Source organism: Chaetodon auriga, chromosome 12 (assembly GCF_051107435.1).
Source record: "Chaetodon auriga isolate fChaAug3 chromosome 12, fChaAug3.hap1, whole genome shotgun sequence".
Taxonomy (NCBI): Eukaryota; Metazoa; Chordata; class Actinopteri; order Chaetodontiformes; family Chaetodontidae; genus Chaetodon; species Chaetodon auriga.
The window spans coordinates 2500918-2517129 of record NC_135085.1 but is presented as its reverse complement, the minus strand read 5'-3'; the positions used below and the strand labels follow the sequence as shown (position 1 = coordinate 2517129).

General features: G+C 39.2%; 1 protein-coding gene across 7 annotated transcripts in view; it reads right to left on the bottom strand.

Moving 5' to 3' along the window:
- dlgap1a (discs, large (Drosophila) homolog-associated protein 1a) overlaps positions 1-16212 on the bottom strand; it is a 140979-nt gene that overhangs the window by 13893 nt on the left and 110874 nt on the right. For all 7 annotated transcript variants that reach the window (XM_076746023.1, XM_076746029.1, XM_076746030.1 and 4 more), the window contains 5 exons: positions 8562-8686; positions 5805-5930; positions 3506-3664; positions 2874-2956; positions 998-1043 (listed from right to left, as the gene is read on the bottom strand). In XM_076746023.1, the coding sequence (XP_076602138.1) occupies positions 998-1043; positions 2874-2956; positions 3506-3664; positions 5805-5930; positions 8562-8686 (539 nt within the window). The remainder of the gene's footprint in view (positions 1-997; positions 1044-2873; positions 2957-3505; positions 3665-5804; positions 5931-8561; positions 8687-16212) is intronic.

Here is a 16212-nt window from a genome sequence, read left to right as displayed (position 1 = left end):
CTGCGCAATCCTCTAAACCAGTGGTTCCCAACCTTTTTTCGTTGAAGCCCCCCTTGCCTGTGTCCAAGACAAGCCAGGCCCCCCAGCCCCAACTCCTACCCGTGTGCACACACTAAAAGAATTCTAAAAATATGTTTTAATTTGGATTACACAGAGTTTTGATTATCCAATTGGTTGTGTTTTTGGGATTTAATAAATTTAATGTGCACAAATATAATTTTGGTAACCTCACAACCTCAGCACCACTAGAACATGTTAGCAATTCTGGGATTGTTCACTGGTTCTGGATTTAGGTAAAACTACAAATAGTGGCAATCACAGGACACATGCACCTAATTTTTGCACTGAAACAAATACCATTGTTCAAAATAAAATAGCATTATAAGAGGCCCAATATCGCAACGTTAATATATCCTTTAAAACAATGGTTCTCATCTGGTCTGGCTTTGGGACCCACCATCACCCCTTAAGACAAGATCAAGGAAAATTTTCAGCTTCTCAAATTTATGTAATGAAAAGATGGTTCAGTTTGAACCTGAGATAGTACAGAGTAACACAGTATGCCAACACAAAAAAAACAAGTTTAATGATAAACCAAAACGCCCAGCAGGTGGCGATGCTAGAGAGAGAAATATTCCCTTTTCCACTCAATTGCTGACATCATAGACCTAAGTTTGGAGGGATTAATGTGAGAACTGGGGATGTTTTCTGCTCCTGACAAGAGTCTCAAAGTCTGGAGTTATAGTAGTAGACAAGGCAATTCTGAGGTCATAGGTCACTGCATATAAATCCCCTTCAAAATAAAAGCACAGGACTTTTTTCTTAACTTTTTTTTGCCCAGGCAAAAAACAGATCCGCAACCCACTTTTGGGTCACAGCCCTCTTTGGAGGGTTAATTAATTAACAATGGAAAGACAGAGAAAAAAGGAGAAGGGGAGAGGAGTTAATGATTTGAGCTGAGTAACTCGATAACAAAACAGCAGTTGTGGAAGCTTACCTGTACAGCTGCTGTCACACTGTTGGAGCGCTGGAATCGACGATACCTGAGGAGGGAGACAAACAGTAATGAAACACCAAGATTTTTCTGCTTCAAGGCAACAATTTCAATAATCAAAGGTTCTACAATTTCTTACAATTTTTTACAATTTCTTTCTTTTTATTTTTATTGTAAAAATTCTCACTCTTTTGTATATATTCTGATGTTGTTTCTAATTTGCATGCACTTCTTATATTGATCTGCTCTACTGATGCTGCTGTAATCTGGAATTTCCCCTCACGGGACAAATAAAGGAATATTGAACTGAATTGAATTGAATTGAATTTATCTTTGCAACATTGTATGATTGCTATTTGATATTTAAACCTGGCTCGACCACACTTTAAATATGGAAGCATTAGACATGTAACAAACTTCATTAAATCTTTAGAAAGAAATTAGAGCAAGGACGAGTTTAGGACAGCAGGAGTACAGATGGGGGAGCAGTTAGGTGTTGCACTGACAACATATTTTAGTCCCCTTTCTATAGGGGGTACAAACACGGAGGAAACCCAGGATTGTTCTCTCTTGGCTGCAGATTTTATCTGCTTGCTGCAAGACAGGTAGAAAGGGAGTGAAGAAGAGAAGAGTGACATTAAGACCAGCCCACTCCACCCAGGGTGCCATGTGGGAGCAAAGATGCCCGAGAGCTCCAGTGAGGCCTACAGGAAAATCAATGCTGTTTCTCTTTCCAGAGCGACTTTCCTTGAACCTGATGGTGCACCATGTGAACTTCACTTTTCCTGTGATATGGGCATTGATGCTATAGGTTAAGAGTACTAAATGTTGTAGTAAATGTTTGTCTATACAGTCGGTTGCCTTGCCTTCACCTTACATTCATTCCCTTCACATATACTGATTCCATTTTCTTTGTTCTGCTTGCATTCAGTTCGATTTGTCCTCAGAGTCAATATGTGCACTAGACACACTTTCCCAATCAACAGAAAAGTATTATTATGCTAACAATGAAATTATACTGTGTGATAAATAAATAAAGTGGATGCTTAATATACCAATTCTGGTTAATGCCATGTAAAGCATTAATAAAGGATTATCTTGTTTCCCCAAACAGAGGTTTGTCATATTGAGTTTGTAGTCAGTACAATGCATCAACAACTTTATCTTTTATAATTTGTTTTCATTAAATTCTTCTGAATTATAGAGAAGCTTGAACAGACAGAGGTCTGAAGAAAACTGGATTAAATCTAGAAGTCAGTGACAGTGGTCCTCAGCCACAGTTACTGCAGTTTATAACAGAGAATAACCTTGGCAGATGAGTGGGTGGGTGTTTGTTTGGGACGAGAGAGAGAAATAATTATACAACAGATGGAAATGACTCAGCTAGACTTTCAAATCAATTCAATTCTCAAATCAAAGTCTGAAGGAAAACACACCACATGCAACAGGACTTAATGAATACGTCACCTAATCAGATTGTCTGAGATCGAATCAGATTTTTGGCTAATGTTTGTTTTCACCTGTTATACTGGATACTTTTAGATCCAGAGAACTGATATTATGTTACGTTACGTTTAGATCCAGAGAACTGATTTAACTAATCAGAAAGCTGAATTTGAAAAGTATCTTTTAATGGCAGTATTAAAAGGGGGGATGATTACAGTGTGCGAAACCTATTTCAGGTTTCATATATGGGCACCTGATTACTGTTTTAAGACAGACATTCATACATAAAGGTGATTCCTTGTTTGCCTTGATGTTTGAACAGATGTCCAGACTTGTTCATGTGCACTGTAAATATTGACTGGTCAAGTATATATTGCATAAAAGCACAACAAAAGAAACAGAAAAGATAAATTAAGAAGAATTTGTGTCTCACCCTCTGTCATCCTCCACTTGCACCCCCACAGAGGTGAACTTTGATGGGTCTTCTGGATCTGGAATCTCTTCTGGGCCATCCACCTACAGGAGACAGCCAGCATAAATCCCTAATAATGACGACTAATAACAAATTTGAAGTGATAGTTCACCCATAACTCAAAAATACATTCTTTGTCTCGGGGCGGCTGCGGCTCAGGAGGTATCGCGGTCATCCACCTATCAGAAGTTATGACGTATGAATGTGTGCGTGAACGGGCGAAGACTGGAGTTGTAAAAGTGCTCTGAGCGGTCTTCAGACGAGAAAAGCGCAACACAAATACAGTCCATTTACCATTTACCATTTATCCCTGTCCTGATACTTGCCCATGCAAATGATTCCAGTGTTGCGTTATTGAGATATGGGCTGCAGAGATGTCTGCCCCCTCTCATGAATAACTAGATGGCACTCGCTTGTGGTGCTCAGAGTGCCAAAAAAAATACATTTGAAAAACTCAACAGCAGTGTCTTCTTCTAGAAATCATGACCCAGTTACTCAAGAGAGTCTGCAGAGCTTCTTGAGCAGTCTCATGTAGGACTTGTTATGCAGGTTCTGCATAAGTCTCTACTACTCCACTGCTGTTTCATAAATACCTGGATGCCTATGGAGAGACATTTGCCCTTCCTGAGTGCTTCTTTTCTGTAGTCATCATGGTGGTCTTCAACAACTGGCCTCCTGCACAAGATTGAGGGAGTGGGGTTGCTGACTGTCATGCTGCTGTTACTGACATGTTGACTGGCTGGTCCATGGACCTACATAGGAATAATGAGACCGGACATCAAGTATATATTGAATAAAATATTCAGAAAAGCAATAAAAATATGTTTTTACAAACAGTTGCTTTACAAAATCGGGAAACATTTTCGGGGTGACTATTACATAGTTACAACTTCTTTACTGCACAATAGTAAACTAACAACAACAAAACAACAACAACAACAACAATGATAATAAGAATAGTATAACATTTGACAAGTGTCAGGCAAAGTGCAAACAAGACTTTCAGGCCTGTATCAGCAAAGTCATAAAATAAAAATATTTAGTGAGCTGGCTTCTCTGATATCTACAGGTAGTGTGCTAATGTGCTCTCTCCTCTTGGTTCTGGTTAAAAGGCGAGCTGCAGAGTTTTGAATGGGGTGAAGTGTCTCAGCGCATGAATTATTTTGCATCTTTTGGATTCATAAATGGTTGTACACTGTTTCTTAGGTGGAAAAAATAAGTTTTGGTCACCTTGTTGATGTGGGAGTTGAATCTTAGCTCTGAATCCAGGATAACACCAAGACTTGTAAAAACAGATTTAATCCAGGGAGTTAATTTCCCCACATTATTAAACAGCATTTCCCTTTTTGTCGACTAGAAGGATTTCAGTTTTGTCCTCATTTAATTTCAAGAAAATATTGCTCATCCATTTATTTATTGCCAAAAGACGGTTAGTAATGGAATCTATGGCTGCAGCATCATTTGGTTCAGCACAGACGTAAAACTGTGTGCATCTGCATAAGTGTACATTTTGCTCTCTAATGATGTCACCAAGTGGCAGCATGTACAATGAGAACACTAATGGACCGAGACAGCTCTCTTGTGCAACCCCAAATCAGACGTCGTGTTTCTCAGAGACATGATCTTCAAGACTGATGTAGAACTTTCTCCCTTTGATGTATGTTTTAACCCAGTTGAACACACAGTCAGAAAAAACAACCAACTGTTCAGGATGATTGATGACGATATCATGGTCAATATTATCAAATGCTTCACTTAAGAGGATAAGAACTGTGACCTTATTTTCATCAGAAGTTAGCCTGAAGATGCTGATTATTTTAGTCAGAGCAGTTTCAGTTCTGTGGTAATTTCTAAAGCCTGACTGAAAGACCTCCAGAATGTCTTTCTTTAAGACAATAGTTAATTTGCACTGAAACCATCTTTTCCAGTATCTTGGTGTGTGCATGACCATCTAGCTTTTTTAGAATAGGTTTTATAACAACTGTTTTGAAGGCATCCAGGAAGATGTCTGTTTGTAGATTGTGTTTCTAAGCTTCAGGACATGACTTGAAACATTGTCAAACACCCACTTTAAAAATGCTGTTTTTAAAAATGGATCAGATTCATGCTGAAACATGTGTGGTAGTGAAGTTTTTATTCTAGAAGCCATTATTGTGGTGATAAACACGGGCAGAGCTAAAGATAAAGATGGTGAGTGGTGCCTGCTTAGACCTTTGTGAAATAATAATGAGAGCAGACTGGGCTTTTCAGGAGGTAACGAGGGGCATCTCAGGCAGTGAATAGTATCCTTTTTTTTTTTTTTTAATGTGTGAATGTAAAACTATTCAAGTAGATATCTAAAAGAAAATGATTAACCTGAAAATGAGCATAATATGGCCTCTTTAGAACAGATGACAAGGTATTGTTGAAGTGTTCAACCATGTTATTTAAAGAGCAGTCATCGCTGTGTGGCTGAAATCATCTCATAGTATTACAGAACTTTGCTTCTGTCTTTCTATCTAGGAATCCAATTTTGAACCATACATTACCTTTTACTCTTTGTTATGATTAGGTTGGTCAGTCCAGAATATTACCATGTTGATGAGTGGCTTCATCTACTTGTTGAATAAGATGTCCAGTACATTCAGAAGCTCCATAGCTTTGGACTCTTTTTGCTGATATGTATGTTCAGGTCTCCATTCAGGATTAATCTGTCATATCTATTGATAACCAAGTGCAATCAGCTCTGAGAATTCCTGCATGGACAGTGATGAATATCTTGGTGACCTATACAGTGTCTCGATGATCACTGATAACTCCACATTAAACTCTAGAGTAAGATATTCAAAGGATGATAAATGTTGATTTGTACGTTAATGATGCACATAACAAAAACAATACAAAAGCACTGACCTGTGCATTAGCAGCTTCTATGGCAGCTGTCAAGGCCTTCATGCTGTCAATGCTTTCTGTTGAGTTACTGAGCCCTGATTGGATGGTCATGTCACCTCTGGGTCCCTCCTCTTCCATGTATGCGTCCTGGTTAGTTTTAGAAAAAAACAATGAATATTGTTTTCAAGATGAGATGTCATTAAGGACATTAACATCACATAGCACCATTAATACAATTTGACAATTTACATGAAAACAAAGGAAAACCTTGCAGTCCAATGATTGATGCATGACCCTTTGATCAGCAGGAACTCACAATATAGTGTTCAGATGCATCATAGTTGCAGTATGAAACACATTCAGAAGACATAAGAACCAAAGGGAACCTCGACAATAGCAAATAGCTCATTTTGCATAAATGTTATTTATTCATCAATTCATCCATTCATACTTATGTGTTAGCTGAGACCTCTTGACCACTGTGCCAGCTGCTGGATGACAACAACGTGTATGACCACTTTGTGAATAAAGTAAATAAAACACATGAGACTTCAAGCAGGTGCTTTAAAGCTGAACATACTGTTGTACTGAAAAAGTGAAAAAAATGTCTGCAGTCTCAATATATCAATAGATGAATAATGCCGGGGTGAAATCCTTTAAAGAGTGACTTAACACTAAAGCAACTTTCTTGATTTATTAAATTGTATGTACAGTTATTTTATTACTCTCAATTGATTTGATCAGTTGATCCTGGTCTCATTTTATCATGTTCATTTTCAACAGGTTATTTATAGGCTATTAACAAGTTATATTCCTTTTTTAATAAAATATAGTTAAATCTCCAGACCAAAAGATCTGTGAAAAATAAATGATGGAACAGCTAATAAAGTGTCTCTACCTTCAGTAATGGTGGTTCATAGCTGTTTGAACTACAAGGTTTTCAGCAAATGCAGCAGAGCAGGCAGTGCCAGAGACTGCTACTCTTAGCTGCCCACTCTTATCTTAAACAAAGCAACCAACAATACCAGTAGTAAACTCAAGCAAGTTTCAGAATCAGTGTTAGTTGTGACATTCTACTCGAATCATATGATGGACAATTGGCAAGGCACCAGGTAAATAAGGGGTGCTTAAATTATTTACATCCGGGAATTTCTTTTTGTTGGTCTTGATTGATGGTGGAAGAGGAATCTTTCACCCACTTTTCCTCCTGAGGATTTTTGCTTGTTTGTTTGTTTGTTTTATAGTTTTCCTTCATTCCAAACAGTGGCAAAGAGGATGTTGCATTTTTTATAGCTTGTAAAGATATATAAATAAAACCAACTTCACTTGACCACCCAAATCCAAATACCTGGTAGACATGATTTGTTCTAATCATATACTGGCAAGGTTTTCCTGAACATATCAGTAAGAAAGTGAGTGAAGCACAGTAGATTTGGAAACTGAGAGCTAATAACAAGTATGATCCTCAAAAGCAGGAAACAGAACACTGCATTTCTTTGCTTAAGTAGGAGGAGCCTTTCAAAGCCTTTTTGTCCTCTTATGACGTATCTTGTCTTGGCATGTCAGCTGTAGCCACTGAACTAGGAAGCAGCAGACCCTGTAAAAGACAGTGCCATAAAGGATTCACTGATCGGATTGGATACTTTTCTCCAGAAAACTTTCTATAAAGGAATGATATGTACTGTGCACTCAATAAATTTCTGATAGATAGATTGATGAATTGAATTTATCTATGGATCACCAGACAGAGAAAAAAAAACCCCACAAAATTTCAAAGGATAACATATTAAAGTGAAAACAATTCCAACATGTCAAAAGACAAAGAAAACACAAAGAATCACAAGACATCCAACATAAAAACTAAACAGCACGAGAACACATCACCACAATTTAAGAAATAAAAGAGCTGTACTGGCAGCAGCCCTGAATTCATCACTACCAATATGAGTTTGAGGGGTTTTATTTAATAAATACTGAATAATGCAATTTTGCATTACCTGCAGTTATTCTCAAGTTTAGCTGTCAAATCACTGGACCAAGCAGAACATTCACAATCGAACTGGCACAATATCAATGATGACATAAGAAGAATCTTAACAGAAAAGTCAAAAAGCCTTGTTCTGCGATACAGAACTTGAGTTTGCTGGCGCACTTTTAGCAGCAGCAGATTCACGGGAGAGTTAGCGTTCCAATATTATTCCTAAATATGAGGCACTTATTTGAGATACAATTTCATCTCCAAAGTGAGACATTGTAACTTCAGCTGAGGAGTGGCCACAGAGAAGAGTTAGAAGGTCAGTTAAACCAACTCAGTGATGTCAGTAACAAATGAAAACATATCGAAAGACTGCTAATTTTAGCCACCATAAACTCCTGGTCATATCAGTAATACAGCTGTGCCACCAAAATCCCTGAGTGTATCAAACTGATTGAGAATCAATTTTACTGTTTATGAATTCAGCTTTACATTTTTAAGATAGAGAGTAATGAGCTGATGATCTCAGAAAATCTGTCAACATCTGTCTTGTTCTTGTGTTTTGGGTTGTTTCCTGGTGCTAGTTCGTGGTGCCGGTGTCTGCACCTCCAGAGCAGAGGATGACTGTTCTTCTTTCCGATCCAAACATCCTAAACTACACAGGGAATCTCTCCACATTTTTAAGAGCGTGCTTCCATGCTGTGCTATGCTGTCCTGTGTGTGAATAAGCCCTGAGGGTAGTTTCACCCTTACCCAGGCTGCTCCTGTGCAGGTTAAAATAATGCATAGCCTTCATGCAGTACCTGTGCAGACTCTGTGCTGCTCTGGGCTGTGATGGATATGTAGGGCTTGGAGGCTGTGGAGCAGGTCGAGGTTCGGGGTGGCACTGGTGGAGGGGTCTTCTTATAGGTGGTGATGCAAGATGAAACTGCAAAGAATGAGAAAGAGCACAGGAAAAATATTAGATATGTTACAGGTGTGTACTGTAGGAGCTGAACTACCTGATGCTGCACCCCGACATACAACACACAGCTCCACCGTTAACTTCTGCAACAACCTCAACATCTTGTTTTTCCAATACTACAGGTGTTGATACAAAGGATCAAGATTTTTCAAGGGATAATTTTACTCGGAATGCAAGCAATGCAAACTACATATGAACTGCAGAGACATTCCTTGTATACAACCTTGTATACAGAATAGGTGCCTCTAACTCCAGTCACGCTGTGATCTTTATGTCTTAATTTGTTCTCATGAACGCTGAATTAACCTAAGTTTACAGGCTTACAGTTAAACTCAGAAATCAGAAAAGAAAGAGAACATTTCCTCTGACCTCGGTTTTTCTGTTGCGCTTTTCCATACTATTATATTAAAGAGACGGACACATAGCAACACAATAGTGAGCTTGATTAAAGCTTCATCTGTGTTGTCCTCTGATATGTTCAACAAAGTAGTCATTGAGGTTTCACTATTTATCGCAGCAATTCATATTTAGTTTGGAGGTGTGACTCTGCTCATGTGATGCTCTGGAACAAGTTCAATCAGAGGCTGAGATACACAACATTTAACAAACATGAATACATGTTAAAAACATTCAACACTCACATACAACTAAATGTTGATACAGGAGATGGCGGAGGTTTGTTCCTCAAAGCAAAGCTCAGCATTGTTCTATGCAGACTGAATGAGCTCCAGATGTTTAAATGGACCACGAGGCTCTGTCTCACAATTTACCACTTCTTCATGTCAAATGTCAAACATCTTTAATTTGTCACACAATGCAGAAATAGGACAGATGATGTCTGTGTTCAGCAGATTGGAAATCATGCTTGACTTAATTTAATATAGTGTATAAAAAATGGAAAAGGAAAAATGGAAGCCGACAGTGCTGTATATTGTATGGCATACACTGTGATAGACACTGACACTGAAGACATCAATTCACATCCCATCTCTGTCCAACAATAAATGTTGGAGTTTTTCCATTATGACCTGACTAAGACTTTTCTGTTACTCATAGGAAAATTTGAAAATGCTCACATGAATCATTTTTCAAACAAACCAAATGTTGTGGAAGGCTATAATAAATGATGATGGGAAGGGGTCTCATTAGACAACAGCCATTTGGATAATAGTGGGTAAGACAACCTGTTCAGACATTTCAGTTGAAGGGCTTGTTTGTCCAGCATTAAGTTATGATTGATTTTTTTTTCTTTTTTTGGTTACACAGTGCAAAATATGCATTTTAGGCTAAAGTACAATAAGGGGAACTCCACTGATTTGACAGATCAAAGTCTAATTCCAGGTGTTTGGGGGGTACTGCTGCATGTGAGAAAAAGGTTATGTGAAGCCTTTTGTATCTCCAGAGGTAGCTATGGGGGCTGAAGATTACAAGTTTGAAAACAGAAAAAAATCTGGGGGTGTGGAGTTAGAAGAGTCATCTCTGCTTGAGATGAGGACACTGAGTTTCTCCTTTGCTATAATGCAGAAGCTCTCGCATCCCTTGCATTTTCCTACTTTTTTGTAACTACGACACATGTAAGGACAACTAAATCATTAAGAGGATAATTTATGACAACTCTGGGTTGCATCTATGTATTTTGAACTGCACTGTGCCTCTGCATGGTGTACAGACATAGATTTATGACAGAAATTCATAAATTGATATATAAGATTGCTGTACTCAAAACAAGGATATTCACACTGGAGAAGTCTTCTGAACTCTGCAACACTATTCCAATGACTCCTGTTGGTGAGTTCACTCAACAGAGCTCAACTCAACAAGATTTAAATTGACAGCTAACTCTAAATGGTACAATAACTTTCCCAAGACTCATTGAGAGATCTCTAGCTGATGGCACTGTGGATGTGTCAAGCTCCTTCTCAACGTCCATTTTCCTTGTTTTATTTTTGTATTTTATCTAATCATTTTTCACAACATGTTGGCTCACCCATTTAGTCCTGGACTCAGTCAATACCAGAATGCCAAAATCAGACACATACATAGACATGGTCATTGGCTTCAGCAACTGCATTAATGACATTGTACCAAGGAGTACAGTATGAACATTACCAAATTACAACACCTGTAGTTACTGGTGGCAGCAGCAAATGTCGTTTAATGCCGCAGGTCATAGAATTCAGTAGAATTCTCAGCAAAACAAAAACTTTTTTCATATTAATAAATATAATAAGTACAAAGCTCACTGACAAATATATTGCATTTCCTCTGACAACTTCATAATAAAAGTCAGCTCATATTTCACCAGTCAAATGCTTTCAGTGTGAAGCTGCAGCAGCAGAAAAGACTCCACAGACACCTACTTTGTAATACTGCAACAGTGTTTTGTTGTCCATGCACAAAACATAACTTTTTTTTCTTTGCCAGCCCTTCATACAAAATGACATCGATTTGTAAGAGGACTTTCTACAGCCTAACAGCATGAAAGATCATTCAAAAATATTGAACGGTTCTCTCAGCCATCTGATTGTACTGACTCAAGCTTTTTTGGCAGGTAATTCCAAACTTTTGAATGCTGTTCATTGACTGCATTTCAACATTTAATTCTGCCAAATATCTGAGATTGATGACACTAAGCTTCTCATCAATCTCAGATACCTGGGACTCAACACCATCCTAATTAACTGGATCTTAAATTTCCTGACATATAGATCCCAAGCAGTGCAGACAGCCCTGATTCTCTCAAAGCACAGTCCTCTCCTGTACTCCCTGTTCATGTGCAACTATGGATGCTCCAACACCAGCATCAATTTTGCTGACACCACGACAGCCATCGTCCTCATCACCGGATCACCACGATGAGGCCAACAGAGAAGAGGTCAGAGATATGATATCTAGGTACAACCTCCATCTCACAGTCAGCAAAACAAAGCTGATTGTGGACTACAGGAAGGGGGGAGGTACACCCCATCTCCATCAATGGGACCATGATGGAAAAGTCAGCAGCTTCAGGGTCCTTAGGGTTCACATCAGCAAGGATGTGACCTAACACCTAAGAGTGTGGACTCTGACTTCATCATGAAGAAAATGGAGACGACAGCTTCCTCCACAAACTGAGGATGCTCAACACAGGCTACAAGGTATTAAACCTTTTCAGGTGCTGCGCAGAGAATGTCCTGACTGGCTGTATCACCATCTGGTATGGCAACTGCACCACCCTCAATCCTAAATTACAACAGAGGGTGGTGACAACTGCACAACCAACACATCCTCATACCAGTGACAGGTGTGCTGTACCTTCATAGTACCAGACCTGTCACAGAGAGTGGATCACATAAGTCCAGGTTTTGGATCTTTACACTGGCTTCCTGTTTGTCAAATGATTGATTTTAAAATACCACTGTTCATTTCTAAAGCACTGAATGGTTTATGGCCAAAATACATTTCTGATATGCTGCTCTATTACAAAACATCCAGACCTCTAAGATCATCTGAAAATGGAGAAACACCTTTCAGTTTTATGCACCACATATCTGGAACAAATTCCCAAAGAATCTTGGGTTTGTGATAACTCTCAGTTCAGCTTGAGACTTTTCTATTTGCCACTGCCTTTTACTTAATTCAGTTTAGGACAATTTGTGTATATCTAATCCTGTTTAGTCTGTTGTATTTGATTTTAGACTAAACTCTATTCGTACATGTTTCTCATTGTCTTGTGTTGTCTTTCTAATGGTCTTTTATGTCTTGTGTAAAGCGCTTGAGCTGTTGAAAGGTGCTATACAAACAAACTTGCCTTGCTTTGAGGATAAGAGACTAATGGCTCTATTAGCCACTACAAGTATAGGGCACCTGAATCTCCAATCCACCCTTTGACAGTGAAGTTGCATCATAGGTAATATTGGCACCAGATTTTTGACAAAAAAAGAATGTATGGAATAAAGTAGACAATATCCCTGGTTCTGCTACATCAGCTTTCTGACATTGTTACACTGTAGGAGTGCAACACTAAATCAGTGGAGTACTGGTGGTGTTTGTCTTTTTCTCTACCTTTGGCAGGAAGGTGATTGTTTTAGATAAATGTGTTCTGCTGAGCATGAGTGAAAGAACATCCAACACTGAATCTGAAAGTTCTTTAGTTGACTACTTAGTCTACTTAGTGTACATACATTTAGGAACAATGTTTTTGTGACTCGTCAAGGACATTCATTGACAACATTTCGTCATTAATAGAAAATAGAATTTGGTGGCATTTAAAATTCTCACAACATATTTGCTGTTGCAAATTAGCTCTATGTAAACAAAATTTCTAAGGCACATAGCTGCCTTAGTATCTACTGAGTGCCAAAGACCATCTTTGAACAAACACAAGGGCAAACTTCTCAGGAAGACACTGAGATGTGGTTGGAAGCTCTGGAAATAGCTAGTAAGCGGACCTTGAGTTAAGATGACTACTGCATGACTCAGTTGGCTAGTTCTGAGGTCTTTTGGACATATTTTGCCAATCTGACTGTCCAGCTGTAGAATGTTGAATTTAGAGAGGCAGAAGCAAAGTAGCAGAAAACAAGAAAAGCAGAAAATCTGATACAGTAACTTTAAATTACACAAAGCAGAAGACTGCCATTCAAGTCCACATTTTTAATCTAACAGGAAGGTAAATAAAAAAATAAAGGCTTTTTATCTTATTCTTTCCTCTTCCTTGGCTCTTATTTATCTACTCATTGTCTCCTCTCTCTCTGCACTCTTTCTCTTAAAGAATGTTCTTGTTTGCTGTGAAGATGAACAGGCCAACATGCTGAAATCCTTATGTCCTACTTTCTTTTCTTCTGTCAACTTCAGGTCTAAATTTGATTTCAATAAACGGCTTAAAATTCAATTTACTTTAATTGATTTGCAATTTCCATATCACAGTAGAAGAGATTAGGGAGGAGGGAAATGTTAAATTCATGATAATTACCCTCACTCAATTGAACTGTAATCCATTTTGTAGTGTGGATGGGTAAAAGCCTTGTTGGATTACAACAAGGCTTTTACCCAGTTGCTTTGAAACTGGAGTCTGTCCTTTAAAGACTCACTGGTGGAGCTGTCACTAAGCATGCACACCACCTCCAAAACATTCATTTCTCTCTTATTCCATGCTGCAGTAAAACAAAGCAATTTAATTTCATCCATATCCGCATTGTTTGACAATCTGTAGCCGTGCTGCTTATTTAGCCACTGGCTCCAGAAAATCCCAAAATAGACATGAAATGACATTTATTCATGCTTGTGTGTTCATAAACAATATACAGCCTGAGGGAGGAATACGTCATCCTGTTATCTATGTAGCTAGCTGCTGATATATCTACATCAATCAATGCCCAGTTAGGAGGAAAACAGCAGTAAAAACAATACACAGCCACATGATATAGCACTCTAGCTCTCTCATTCACAAAAAATAACCCTTTAACAGTCACTACTGAAAAGAACAAACGTTAAGACTCTCTGACCTCCAAGTCTGATAAGTAGTAACCAAGCGTTCTACAGCTCTGTGCCCTGTACACTAAGAAGACCAAAGTGCCCAAAGTTTAAGGTTTATTCATTTATCATTAAACCACATAGCACTGTACATTGCAGTACACATTTTATGTTACACAAAAGAGAAAAATGCTACTTATGGTGGAGTGCAGAGGATGAGCTGAGGAGCCTCACAACTGGAGAAAAGAAGCTGCTCTGTAGTCTTGCAGTACTGCAGCAGATACATGGCAGACAGCACAACAGGCTGTTGTTGGGGTGGGATGATCTTTGAGTATCCTTTGGGCTTTGCATGGGCACCGCCCCTCACTGATATCACTGATGATTTTTATCACCTACTGCAGAGCCCTCCTATCCTGTGCCATGCACATCCCATGGCAGTTTGTGCTGTTTCTAGTCAAGAAGCTTTCTATTGCTCACATGAAAAAGTTGACACACTGTCTGTCCCTTACAGAGTGCAATTTACTGGATCATCCATTGGTGGATGATCCAATAAATTGCACTGAAGGGCATGGCAGTATGCAGTCTTTTGTTCATTTTTTCATTGCTGTCTTGTCTTGGTCCAGCACTACATTTTAAGGGATTTGGGTGTGCACTTATATGCATCATCTGTAGGTAAGTTTCCTTAAGAATACAGTTGTTTTTGAGTTTTCTTGGCCAGGCTGGAAATGTGGGATGTCCATAAAAGGTTCTCTGTAATGGTGGTTTCCAGGAATCTGTTCACCTGTTCCACCTCAGCCCCACTGATGTAGACAGGGGTGTGTGTCTTTGCTTCCTGTTTTCTAAAATCAACAATCAGTTCTTTGGTTGGCAGTGAGCAGTAGGTTGTTCTCTGTGCAACACTGCAAGATTGTTTCTCCTCAATATGGATTGTCATTGTTGTTTAAGATGATGATTGTGTCATCCGCAAACTTCACAACAGAGTTCTCTCCATGTCTGGGAAATATGCCTGTACATGGTGACCAGGAGGGGGCTGTGCACACAGACCTCCAGTGTGGAGCACTAGAGTGGAGGAGCTGAGACTGCCAATCCGAACTGTCTATGTCCTGTCCAGTTGCAATATTCACTTACAATTTTCAGCTGCAGAGTGTGATACATAAGTCCAGAGTTCTAAATTTGCAGCAGTCTGCATCAGCAGCATGTTTCATGTGGGGATGTGTTAAATGCTGAGCTGAAATCAATAAACAGCATTCTGATGTAGGTGTTGTTATTTTCAAGGTGTGTGAGGAGAGGAGGGCAGTGGAGATGGCATCCTCTGTGGATCTGTTGATTCTGAATGCAAAATGGTGAGGGTCCAAGCTGGTTGCGATGTTGTCTTTCATGTGCTGGAGGACCACTTTGTTAAAGGACACAGGATGTGCCACAGTAGGTATTTAGACTAGAAGTTACAGACTTTTTGGGTACAGGGACGATGGTGGCTGTCCTGAAGCAGGTGGGCTCTAATTTGAGTCATATGTTGGAAATATCAGAAATGAAATCGACTGGCTGACTGGCACACAAGCAGGGTTGTTATCAGGCCCAGAAGCTTTTCTCATATTCACTCTCAGTAGAATTCTTTCACTGTGATATCCACTGTGAATACAGACTTCATAAAGACCAAGGTGGCACCCCCGTATCAATGGGATGCACGTTGAACCAGCTTTATGTTTTGGGGTGTGCAAATCTTGGACCCTCAGCACTGGTCAAGCAGGCAAAGCAGTGTTTGTTTTCTCGAGGAGACTGAAGAAAGAAGATCTGTCTCCTCAGATTCTTGTGAACTTCTACTGTTGCACCATTAAGAGTATGCTTACCAACTGTATCAGAGTATGATATAACAGCTGCTCTGTTTCAGACCTAAAAGCACTGCAGAGTGTGGTTGAAACTGTCAAGTTGCTATTTCCCCACTCCCCGCCACTGAGGCTGTGAATTAAGTGATGTCTGTGGACAGCATGCAGCATCAGCAGGGATACCATTTTTTTCCTAGGATGACAAAGGAATGACCT